General features: G+C 40.8%; 1 protein-coding gene across 10 annotated transcripts in view; it reads left to right on the top strand.

Moving 5' to 3' along the window:
* The window catches only part of LOC146866846 (scavenger receptor cysteine-rich domain-containing protein DMBT1-like), a 1139300-nt gene that overhangs the window by 427732 nt on the left and 698335 nt on the right, over positions 1-13233 (top strand). For all 10 annotated transcript variants that reach the window (XM_085602006.1, XM_085601995.1, XM_085601984.1 and 7 more), the window contains one exon: positions 2046-2263. In XM_085602006.1, coding sequence (XP_085458132.1) covers positions 2046-2263 — 218 coding nt within the window. The remainder of the gene's footprint in view (positions 1-2045; positions 2264-13233) is intronic.

Below are 13233 nucleotides of genomic sequence, written 5' to 3'. Positions count from 1 at the left end.
AGGATTGCACGAGTGGCTTGGACTAAGTCGCGATCTTGAGTATTTATTAATGTTCCTTATACAAACTCTACTCAAGTATGGACCGTTCCGCCACGACAGTCCTAGTCACTGGGTGTAATTTCACAGCCTTGGATCTCCATACCTATCACCGCCAATTCTGGTCATTGACTGCTATCACAGTGTACTAGTTGTATCAACCCATAGCACTTTTCAAATATAGCCATTTTTGAGGAGAGAGCCTACTGATACAAAGTAACGTACCAACTACCTGGAGCCTATACACCTCACGCTCTTGATAGAGATAGAGTATTTCACGTATATGTTATATAGCATGAATTTTTGCGATGCTTATTTCTTTACCTTAGTGGGACCGTTCCAGTGGTCCGGTTGCTATTCCCTTACCTATGAAGCTTTGAACCCCTCACTCTGATGTAAGATATATATTGCGTATAGTGGTTGCTCCATTATATTGGTAATTGTAAGGAGAATAGAGTTCCGTATCACTGCTTGAGTACACTTGGTTGTGTTTTTTATGTACTAGTCACAACTTCTTTTATTGTCCTCTCTCTAACAAGTTCGTTAGTGTTGGGGGGAATTGATGGTCCCTTGAAGGAGTTAAGAGACACCTCATTTTGACTTATGGACCCGTCACTTTTGATGTAGCTACGAATGTGTGGCTTATGTTTGTCCTCTATATATATTTTTGTCTCCTTCTGTTTAGGCGGAGCCTTTTACTCTGAACCATACTTAGGTCCAGTTGGTATGTGGTTGACCTGTTATACCCCGTTATAAGAAAACTGAGGTATACGGATTCTTTACTGGTCCCACGGTCCTGAAGAAGTGTCGCTCGATCTTGAGCCCCGTGACACGAAACATGTTGACCCCTGTCAACTATAGGCTACCCTGATACCTTGCATCACATAAGTAGCCTCCCTGGTTTTATTTAGTCCCAGCCCTACCTAACCTTATTAAAACTATCGAGGGGCCAGGGCCTATTTTAATTTTTCTTGAATCCCCACATTCTTAGGAGTTATTACCCTCCATAATCATTCACATGGTCTTCATACAAAACGGCGTACTCAGATCAAAAGATCTCCGAAAAAGAAGCCACCAGGCCCGTCGGACATTGCACCGCCGGTCCGACGAGGAGCACGCCCAATGATGAAGCATGACACCCTAACAGGTGTGTGAGGGCAACAAGATCTGAATTTGAAATTTCCCTTTTCAGATCATAGTAATTACTACTATCCTTCCAAATTGGCCAATTAGAGGAACTGCTCTTATCTGTCTTTTCCTAGGTGTGTAAGGTGCCACACAGAAAAAATACAGATAAGACCGTAAATTGGTTTTACTGATTAGAATCTGACAAGTGTGTGCAGGGTTAATAAATTTTATTGGAATGGAACAAAATACTACAGAAAGGGATTACATGTCCCATTCGACGAGGTACCGAAGCATTCAAGTAATGTTCATATTGAATATTGACATGGTTTCTTTTAGTGAAAAGAGTGTAAATGGGAAGAACGCATCTACAGAGGGAGTTATGTTGTGTCGCTGTGTCCTAACTAAAGCCTTTCATGTTCCTCTTGCTTGTGAACGTGCTGCAGCTTATGGAAAACAGAGGCATCCGGCATAGAGAGCCTGGAGGCCTTGCATGAATACGAACAGAACAAATCGAGATTTTTTTCCTATTGTAACTACTCTAACTCCCTTGTATATCTTAGGCACGAGTAGGGTCTGTGTGATTGGATTCCCATGTGGTCCATAGAAGGCTGTGTTGAGAATGATCTCTGTGGGCCCCGTTCCACCCAAAAGGGATCTTATGGATTTCTCCTCATGTGAGGTTGCTGGCTACCCTTATATGCATATACATCACTAATAAAGGAGCATGGTAGACCGAGTCCTCTACATGACCTCCAGTGATCCTTATTGTCCCTTGCCCATCCCACTCCTTGCACTAGTATAGCTACAAATATTTTTTTTCTCTGAAGGCTTAATCAGGTATCCTTACTTGATTGTGACACACTATACTTCTCTCTCCTCAGCCTGGAAACTGTTCCCAACTGCATATATGATTCAATTTCTGTGTTCAATGGGCCTCAGTATACTTCTGCTCTCCTGGGGAAGATCTGCAACGATTCATTTTACAGCTTCACATCCACGTCCAACAACATGGATATCCTGTTCGTGAGTGACTCGAGCATCACAGGGACTGGATTCCAGGTCTTCTACCAGTCATACAGATGCGACCACAATGGCACAGGTATGTTCAGCAGATTAAGAGACTGCTGGAAAGATGGCATCAAAGTGCAAGGTGTCCTTAAAGGAGTGTTGAGGCCCCTGAGAATTTTCATGAAAATTAGAAGTGCAGCTGATTTTTTGCAGCCATTTTTAGGTCGAGCATTCAAGACCTCTTGTATATACTTTAGTACATACTTATATGTGTACGTACTTTGTGGGCTCTGGAGATCAGCCCTAGAACTTGTCTGCTTCCGCTTAGGGACTTTTTTTTTCTGTAAACTGCCTCTATTTAGGTGCCTTGATGGAAAATTACCAGCAGAGGCCAGTAAAATACCAGAATTGCTTTCTGCTTAGGGACTTTCTTTTTTTTCTTTTTTTTTTTCTAGCAACTGCCTCTATTTAACTTTTTTGATAGAAAACGACCAGCAGAGGTCAGTAAAATACCAGAATTACTTTAGCATTCTCTAGATTCCAGTCCATAGAAATTGTCTTCCATGAGCACCCGTAGACAGTCATATTTTTTTCAAATCTTGTATTTTCAGTGATTTGACCACCGAAGGCCCTGATTTTATATTAAAAAACAGAGCTTTGAACTATACCATTTCCAGCTGAAAGGCCATATTTCTCTACATGTGTTCCCATAACTGGTGTGTCACGCAGTTTGGTGCTAATTTTTCCTCCATGTTAAAGAACAGTAGATGTTTCAGCACCCAGAGTAATGTGCTCCATAGCTAAATATGTATAAGGTCCCAAAGGCGAGACCAGATTGCATTGCAAATGCTTGTTTTCACATATGTACAATATCGAAAGAGATAAATAATGTGTTCATGGGATTTCCACAAGGTCCTACCTGGAGTAAATTATGCAGGGAAACAATAGGAATACAAATGATCCTGAAGAACAGTCACATAAAATGTCTTTGCTTGTTATTCCCCATGAATTACCGATACAGTAATAATCTGGTGCAAAAGTAGAACATATGCACACCCATGAGTTGCACCAGTTATTGTCAAGGTTCTTGTAATGAGTTCCGTTAAATATTCTGCAACAGCTACCCCTTGCACATAATTTTTGAGTATGTATATAACATGTATGTGATATAAGCTTGCATAGTGTAAAAGGAGTGAATTATCTTGCTTGCTTCACGGAACTGTGTGTAATTCGCAGGACAGACATTGGGACCAGGCAAGGCCTACTTACAATATCATACTTCCAAGCTCAGTTAAACGAGTACCGTTATGTTGGATTCCAGTAAGAAATGCAATCTACAATCTTACACAACTGCAGGAATGCTTCTAATAGTAAGAAGAGAATTTAAAGTACCTCACACAACTTTAGAAAATCACTATTACCCTTAAGTTCCTATTGAATTCTTTCACCAAATGTAGTGTGCTCTTTTAAAGACACCTCTGACCTTTCAAGTTGTTTTTTTCTTCAAATACTCTACTGCAGTTTTGCATGTTTGATTTTTTTATCAACTCAAGCACTGCCCATTTTGTAACTACAATAACATGATCTTGCACTTTTTGATGATCATTTTCATTAACTCTACATTGCTCTGACCTTCCGTGTATACACTTTGAGCTGTAATTGAAGTCTGAGGTATGTTGTTTAACGCTCACCGAGGCTTCTGAAATTTTGAAATGTCATGCTGCTGTAAAACATATCATAACTCTAACTTTACTCTTAGCACATTTCTGTTTAATTTATAGACATGGAAGGTTCATATCTTCATTGGGAATTACACCAAAATTGGCGTGAAAGGTAGCTCTTGGTCGAGACAAAACCCTTTTGGTGTAAATCCGTTCAGCAGCTTTTGAGATATTAAGAATTTTTTTTTATATATAGGGACGCAGATCCTCAGAGGATCCGACAGTCCCCATGCCAAAATCCGATTAGCTGTCAACACCGGCACCAGGAAGTGTTGGGAGCCATCTTTGGACTCAGCTTTAGCCGAGTCCCACAAAAAGAGTTTAAAAAAACAAAAGGGGGTCTAGCTCTGGTCCTGGGGTCCCCATGGGACCCGCAGGGTAAAATACATTTTTTTCAGAGGGAATTGCAGTGGATCCATGGCTGAAAAAACAAAGAAGCACTGTTTAGCCCCCGTGTGGACCCGGTCCCAGGAGCACAAGGCTCTTTTAAGCCCCGAGTACCACCACCTTCTGTGGGTTTTTATAGAATAATGGAGGGGGGCATAGCCCCCCCTTAATGGGATCTTTTGAGCCATTGGGACCACTGCCTCACCTGGGCCTATGATATAAATAAACCTGGAAGGAGAGCCGCTTTGTCCCTCTCCCGTGCCATATAGAGCCCAAGACCACCACCTCCCTGGAGCCAGCCCATGCAGATCAAAGGAGGGGGGTTGTACCCCCTTGCAGGAGCCATGTATGACACTGGGCCGGCTCCTGCTATGTCCTGGAGTGCCCGCCCCGGGACATAGCTGTTTGTTTGAACTTCGCGGTATCTTTGACATCTGTGAAACCACTTACTGAGAGTGGAGTTTTCATCTGTTTCCCTGCCTGCTGTCAAGCAGGCAGTTAAACAGATGAAAGAACTGTTTAGCAGCTCCCTGTCTGAAGGGGCAATGCTGGCTCACGCTATAGGCAAAGAGCCTCAAGCAGAAAGAGGCAGAAAAAAGGTCAGAAATTAGCAGAAAGTGGCAGAATAACCGTCAGCTATGAGCAGAAAGAGGCAAAATGAAGGTCAGAAATGAGCAAGAGGTATAATTAAAGTCAGAAACGAGCAGAAAGCGGCAAAATAAAGGTGAGAATTGAGCAGAAAGAGGCAGAATACATGTAAAAAATGATTAGAAGCAGGCAAAATACAGGTGAAAAACAAGCAGAAAGAGACAAAATAAAGGTGATAAACAAACAGAAAGAAGCAAAATAAAGGTCAGCAACTATCTGAAAGAGACATGACCAAGATAAGAAACAAGCAGAAAGAGGCAGAATATAGGTCACAAATTGTAGAAAGAGAACAAATAGAGGTAAAAAACAAGCAGCAAGAGACAGAATAGAGGTCAGAAACGATCAGCAGAGGCAAAATAGAGATCATATGCGAGCAGAAAGAGCAAAATAGATCTTACAAATTTGCAGAAAGAGGCAAAATAATGGTCATAAAAGAGCAGAAAGTGCAAAATAAAGGTGAGAAACAAGCTGCAAGAGGCAAAATAGAAATTAGAAACAAGTCGAAAAAGGCAAGATAAAGGTCAGAAACGAGAAACAGTAGGCAAAATAAAGATAACAAATGAGCAGAAGGAGGCAAAATAGAGACTAGAAACTATCAGAAAGAGGCCAAAAAAGAGTTCTGAAATGAGCAGAAAGAGGCAAAATAGAGACCAGAAACAAGAATACAGCCGCAAAGAAATGGTCAGAAACAAGCAGAAAGAGGCAACATAAATGTCAGAAAGAGTCAAAGTAGAGCTCAGAAACGAGCAGAAAGAGGAAAAATAAAGGTCAGAAATAAGCAGAAAGAGGCAAAATAAAGGTCAGATGTCAGCAGGAAAAAGGCAGAAAACAAGCAGAGAACAAGCAGACCCAGGCACTCATGCACCCACTCACAGAACAACTCACACTCTCTCACAACCACTCACAGACCCATTCACTCATGTACCCACTCACAGACAAGTTCAGACATATACACCCACTCACAGACACTCATGCACCCACTTACAGAATCACTCAAACTCTTTCTCACCCACTCACAGTTCTACTGAGAGACTCTGGCACTGACTCACAGACCCTCTCAGAGACTCACACACCACCTCATAGACCCACTCACAATGATATACCCACTTACAGCCTCACTCATACTCTGTCACACCCACTTACAAACCTACTCAGAAACTCATGCACAAACTGAGATACTCATGCACTCACTCACACAAATGTAAGAGGTTACAGAGAGGAAATAAAAATTTTAAAAAACGTAAAAAGTCAATGAAATAAACAAAGGTTACAGGCATGTTATAGTTAGGAAATAGAATTTAAAAAACCTTGAAATTCACACAAAAACAAAGGTTATAGGGGTGCTAGAGTTGGGAAATAGAATAAAAAAACCTTAGAAATTCACTGAAAAAAGTTCAAAGGTTACAGGGACATTATAGTTAGGCTCAGATTTCACTTGCACGAAACTAATGAAATTCAGCAGTAATAGTAACCTGAGATAACTTTAAGTTATGCCCCTGCAATGCATTGGCTATGACCTCACATATTAGGGTATTTATTACATGGTCAGTGACATCACTGACATCCTGCCCCATTTAACTACTACTCTACAAATGCGCCTTCTGGTGCCTAGCTGGTTGGGGGATGAAGTCCCCTAGGTTGCAGAGGGTCCTTGGGGACCAACAAACCATCTTGTTACCTCCAGTACATCCCAAACATCAGGATTGCTGAGAGGACTTCGGAGGCCATGTCCCCTTTCACCACCACTCTGCAAACACGCCTCTTGGCACACTGTTCATTGGGGAGGAAGTGCCCTTGGCTCTAGACTGTCTTTAGGGTCCAAAAAGCCCTCCTGTTACCACCAATAAGTCCCAACAGCAGAATTGCTGAGAGGTCGTCGGAGGCAGCATCCACTCACCCACATAGCTACACACACACCCACCTATACACCCATACAGCCACTGACACACCCATACACACAAGGATACATGCAGTCGCACTGCCACTCAAATAATATATGTTAGTAGAATCACTCAGTAGTAGTACACCTAGTATACTAATTTCACTTCTGTAGTAGGTTAGTATATTTGTTTAATACCAAAAAACTCTTAAAAACACTTACACTCACTTGATGATGTCATCAGTGATGTCCTTTGTGATGACATCAGTGATGTCACTGACAATGTCATCAGTGATGTAATATGTGAGGTCATAACATAAGCAGTGTATTGCAGATTTGAATGTTTTAGATAGCTCAGGTAACTGTAAATGCTGAATTTCACTGGTTTTGTACGAGTTAATTTTGAGCTTAACTATAACGTCCCTGTAAACTTTGTGTTTTTTCAGGGAATTTCTAAGGTTTATCAAATTCTATTTCTTAACTATAATGTCCCTGTAACCTTTAGGTTTTTAAGTGGCGGTTGCCACTAAGTAGTTATAGTTAGGTAAGCTGTTCAATACGAAAATAATTTTTTGTGTTGCTAATAACTGTTTGACGAATCTCCACAAAACTTTCCAACCAGGTGCTACATGTGACTAGTTTGTACATGGAAAGTTTGGGGTTGATCCATCAAGTGGGGGGCGAGAAAAAAATCCACAAGCACTTTCAATAAACTTCTTTAGGTAGGGCTACAGCAAAACCTGCTGAACGGAATTACACCAAATTTGGCAGGATGCTAGATCATGGTCTGCACATTGTGCTTTTTGTGATCTGATGTAAATCTGTTTTAGAAAGTAAGAGTAAGACATATTTGTATATCTGGATGGTTGAAAGCACCAATTCAAATATAGAGCTATTGGTTTGGGCCAGGAAGCTTTATTTTCCTTACGCTAATTCGCTCCAGTGGAAGTCAGACAACAGCTGGAGCAAACGCTTTGATTGGCTGCCAGCAACATCAGAAAATTGTTGCTGGCAGCTATTACAGGACTCAGAGATTTAGTTCCCTGGGCTGAAGATAGCTGTGCTAACTATAACTGGTGAATTTCTGTTTTATTTTAGTTAAAAACGTTAATGTTGTTAATGACATATTTAGCTAACTATAACATTACTTTAACCTTTGTTTTTTATCTGTGAATTTCTAAGGCTTGTTTTTTAAACAAAACAGATTTTGTTATCATACCTAACCATAACTTTACTTTGACTTAGTTTTTTTCAGTGTAGATAGATAGATTTTTTTTACTGAAAAAAGCAAAGGTTCAATTTACGTTATAGCTAGGTGAAAGGAAATGACAGTTAAAACATATTGTTTTAAACCAACAAAACCACTGAGATTCAACAGTCAGTTATCTCCAGAAACTATAACTCATATCCCCGCCATGCTCAGTGTTGTTATCAATGAGGTAATTTCAGATGTCATTAGGGATGTTATCAATTCTGCCATTGAACTTGTCATGAGTGATGTATTATGTGACAGTAATCAGTGCATGCAAAGGTGAGAGTTATAGTAATTTTAGGGCACAAGTTATAGTTACTTGAGATAACTATAACTATTGAATTTCACTGGTTGTGTTAGTTTAAAACCTTGGGCCTGATTCACAGAACTAACTAAAGACAAAATCCTAAACTTACTACCATTTACTCATTTTGGTATTCACAGAAGGCACCTACTCATTTTGGTATTCACAGAAGACACTTACTCATTGATGAGTAAGTGCCTTCTGTGAATACCAAAATGAGTAAGTGCACTTACTCATTTTGATATTCATAGAAGGATCTGAGGTGGATACACTGTTTCTGTTTTGGAAAGTTGTGTGAAGATTTCTCAAATGACACCAAAGTTATTAGCAAAACAAAAAATGCTCTTCATATGGAACTTTGACTCCTACATAACCACACAGTGGCTACTGCCACTGTGTAATACATATATAGCCCTTTTGCAAAAACGCTTTCTCTAACAATAGTGCTTAATAATATACAGATCACAACAATAATTTCATAGTTATTGATAATGCAACAAGATTTAAAAGAAATTGAGGGGAAAAAAGAGCTAAATCCAATGAAGAATCCATTGAAGGGATTTCCTCGCAACTCAGCCGGCTGTATTTCTTCGGTCCTAAATACAAGCTGGTAGCCAAATGTTTACCTCTGTGAAAATAGGAGTGTGCATATGGATCTAAATTCCAAGCTGTGTGATAATTATCACAACCCTCACGTTTTCCCCCACAAAAGATTTCAGTAAGTAAAATCTCCCAAAATGTATTGGAAAAATGCATTGGAAAAAGGCAAAACATGCAATATCTAGTGTTTTAAATGCCTCATCTGCATGTAATGCCTATTTAAGTAAATAACATGGAAAAATAAGCATTTATCACACCTGGTAAATACCTCAACCTAAAGAAAATAATGAATGTCTGCCAATGCTGGGATCCATTTCTCCCCTTTCGTAACCTCCTGGCCTGCATACACTCCCTCACTCTTTGTACCATCTGATAGTATTTGCCATGAGTGCACTGGTGCCCACGCTTCCTCCTCTCTTGTATAGTGCTCCAGTGTTTTATAGCTAGACATGTGCTATACAAGCACCATAATTACTGTCAGAAATAGAGGAATTATTCAGATAAATGTTCATGAAAGGGTATGAGATCAACTTCTACAATTGTAATCTATTCTCCTGTCTTTTATAGCTCTATGGACCACCGCAAGTTCCAGAAACACCACTGTACCTGGTGTGCCCTTCATTATAATTATCATGTTTGAATGAATGAAAGTACAGAGCCTTGTATGCATGCCATATAAAACAACATTTCTAGATGAAGGGCTAGAATTAGTCAACTAGGGCAGTAGGAAGAAATTAGGGACGTTGAGGTCAAATAAGAGCTCTACCAAAGGCGACAGTCTGCAGATAAATTGGACAACAAGACAGTCTTCACAGTAAACCTAAACTGCTGGAAGTTAGCAGGGGCATGAAAACATCAAGGTATGGTACTTTGTGGCAGTAATTGAGAATGCTGTGTTACTAGTGCCTATTAACAGGGCTAGCATGCCTTAAACCTACATCTGAATGAAAGTTTGGGATTTTGATGAAATTCTTATTTTAACTTAGGCTGGCTCATTAAACGATTTCTAGCCGTCACTGGAATCCAATGCAAGCATCAAACATTAACAAGCTCCATGACTATTAATGCCACTACCTTAACCCAGTGCCGCTAATCCACCACCCTCACCACCACATTTCTACTATAAACACATGCTTTCTGTGCTGATGAATTTGCACTTTTACTGATGTCTGATATCTCAAAGTAGAATGTAGCCTCTTCTGTATCTGAGGAGTACCATTGATGTGTCCTTGAAGTGGAACAAGAAAGGGTGGTGTGGCTAGATAGAGGTGTGATAATGTGATGCTAGAGCATGAGTTAGTATGTTTGGGATATAGGTGGTTGTTCAGTGGCTGTGGCTGTTCAAGAGGAATGGTGCTGTCTGCAGACTCATTGGGATGTTCAAATTGTAACTGTACTTTCAATATATTAGAGTGCAATTACATCTTCAGTGTGTGCAGCTAGTCTACACTGCTATCTTCAGTCACATGTTAAAACCCTGTTTAGTTTTCCTTCGGTGGTATTTTATGAACTAACCTCCTTCAGATTGAGTCTTGCCCAGCTTCAGGTATCATTGATTATTGTAAATATGGTATCAAACATTTAATTAATGCTTATGTTGTTGAGAGGACAGTGCCAGAGGAGTGTTGCTCTCTCCACATCTAAATAAACCATTGAATACTTATGTGGTCACTTTAGTTCTCAGCAGCCAGATGTCCCTCTCCAGCTAGAAGTCCCCTGCCAGCTGGACATTCCTCTCCAGCTGGATCCCACCCCACAAGCTGATCGGCTACAGGCAATAAACAACATTGGCCTCGCACCATTAGGGGCAGTCTCTTTCACCATCCTGAGTGTCAGCAGGTAAACAGAATAACTCCACCTGTAGTCTGTCCAGTAACACCACAGGAACATTTTCCCGCTGTTGCCAGGGCCCCTTTTCTCACTATGTTTTTTAATCTTCCCCAAATCTGCGCTTTTTTTATCTAGAAAAAAGGTGTAAATAAAATTGCACAGAGATACAAGACACTTGTCTATGTTACATCAAAACTGTCACATTATCCCTACGGCTGTCCTCTTTGACATTGTTGTTACTGTGAGGCCCGACTCCTGTGAGGGAAAGATTTCCTAGGCTTTCTTTTATTTATAATTTAAACCCCAATGGGATAAAAGCCCCTCCCCCATTGCACTTGCTGTCTTCCCTTCCTTCGTGTTATTTTGCAAAGCCAATAAGATATGGTCGGCACACCGGTGGCACCCAGAACTTAGTCCAGCCCCTGCACCAAAGCAGGTGGTGAAAAATCTTGGAGTGAAAAAAGAACAATCTCTGTCCATAAAAGATCAAGTCAATGCCACATGTGACACTTCTTGTGCAACAATTAGGCTCCTAAAAAAGCTTACCTTTGGGTTCCTGACACTTCCAGAAAAACCCTACTCTAAGCGCTCATAACCAGCCGCCTGGACTATGGGAATGCTTTACTGGTAGCAGTAAATTGCATCCTGCTGATCAAGCTGCAAGTAGTGCAGAAAACAAAGGCATGGCTGATCTGCAATATACCGGCATGGTCATTCTCTTATCCCGTTTTAAGAAAACGGAATTGTTTGCCTATCAGAAAGCAGGCCGTTTTCAAACATTGCTATCTAACATTAGGCAGTTTACAAGGCCCATCCAGCCTATCTGTACTCACAACTATGTCACTAAATGTCCCCCAGACAGCTAAGGTCCTCAAATAAAGTGCTTTTGCAAACTGCACACATTTGCACATCAAGATTCTAGGGCAGATCCTTTAAATATACGCCCCCTTACCACTGAAATAAACTCCCCCTTTATCTTCATACTTGCCCAGATCCTATAAACTTCAAGAAGATGCCAGAAACCTGGCTGCTTTAGAATGTCTTTGCTTACCTGATCAGCAAAGCACAGAGATACTCCTCCAGCAGTGAGTCGTGCGTTTTACCAAGATACCTAAATAATTAAATTCGGAACGGGTGATGCTATCTAATGAAAGTTCTGGATGCTCTGCTTACAGGCGATAAGTGTAAAACCTTCACGGTGTTGATTGTGTTTAGATTGTGTTTGCCTCAATTCACTCAATTCACTGTAGCTGTCATGCAGTTTGTCAGTCACTGAGACACTCACCCCCCTCCCACTCAGGTGTTGCAGCTGGAGCATGAAGCTTGATGTTCTTGATACTGGGCATGTCTTTGCTTTCCTTCATGGACGAAATGCTCTGTCTTTGTGCTTTCAGTAAGCGCATGGCTGAGTTCACTGGCTTGAGGCTGCTGTTTCCAGATTCTGAGAGCAGATTAGGTTGCTTAGTGACCTACATAAATGCAGAATTTGCTGCTTTAGCGTGTTTTACACTACTATGGAGCAGATTGCCAGTACCTCGGGTGCTGGCCAAGCCGAAACTGACAAGATGCTGGCTGTTTCACACACTGATTCGGAGGCTATGATTCATGAGGTTGTGGCTGCAGCTTTGACACAACCAGCTGCTAAAAGTCAGCCCCAGATAATGACGATGACCCTGATGTGGGTTGCAGGGGCGTACAGTTCCAAGATATGTTTAAGCGTGTGAGATACATGTTGGGTTTACAGGAGACGCAAGTTCAGAAGGGCAACTTCTTGCAATATAAGTCTCCTGTGGCTGATGATTTGCCTATCCATGATGAGAGTGAAAACATTTATTTGAAAAAAGGGAAGGAACTTGATAAAACAGGTTTCCCTTGTTCTTTGGTTAAACATTATGTCTTGCACTCTTTTGAGTAAAAACTTCATCAAATACATATGGTCAACACATGTTTGGTCTCCCCTTCCTCTCTGGCATCCAAGGAGATGCTACTAAAAAAAAAGTAGAAACATCTTCAAAAAGAGCATATGTGACCTCTAAGTTTTCACTCCAGGCTGCTACTTATGTGGCATATTTGTCTCAGGAACTTTTGAAAGACTTTTTACTGCTATTTGATGCCCTTAAAAAGAATAAGGATACTACTGAAATGCTAGCTAATATAGATGTTTTATCAACATTTCTTTCTGATGTTTCTATTGACTCCCTGTGGTCCTCAGTGACAGCAGCAGGTTCATCGATACCTGCAGCTGGAGGAAAATCCCAACTACAGTTGCAGCCTAAGCAGCAGCCCCACCTACTGGATTGCCAATGGTTGGAGGAGAATAGTCCACTTTTTTTTTCAAAAGTGGAGTAATTGGTGTCTGCCAGATGTGTTCTCCAGATTGTCTGTTACATGTATCAAATTCATTTTTACTGAACCCAATTTTGTGCAAATCCCTCTCCCA

This window comes from Triturus cristatus, chromosome 1_2, assembly GCF_964204655.1.
Source record: "Triturus cristatus chromosome 1_2, aTriCri1.1, whole genome shotgun sequence".
In the NCBI taxonomy this organism is placed as follows: Eukaryota; Metazoa; Chordata; class Amphibia; order Caudata; family Salamandridae; genus Triturus; species Triturus cristatus.
Note: the sequence above shows the minus strand (reverse complement) of the source record. Positions and strands in the feature narration are given on the sequence as shown.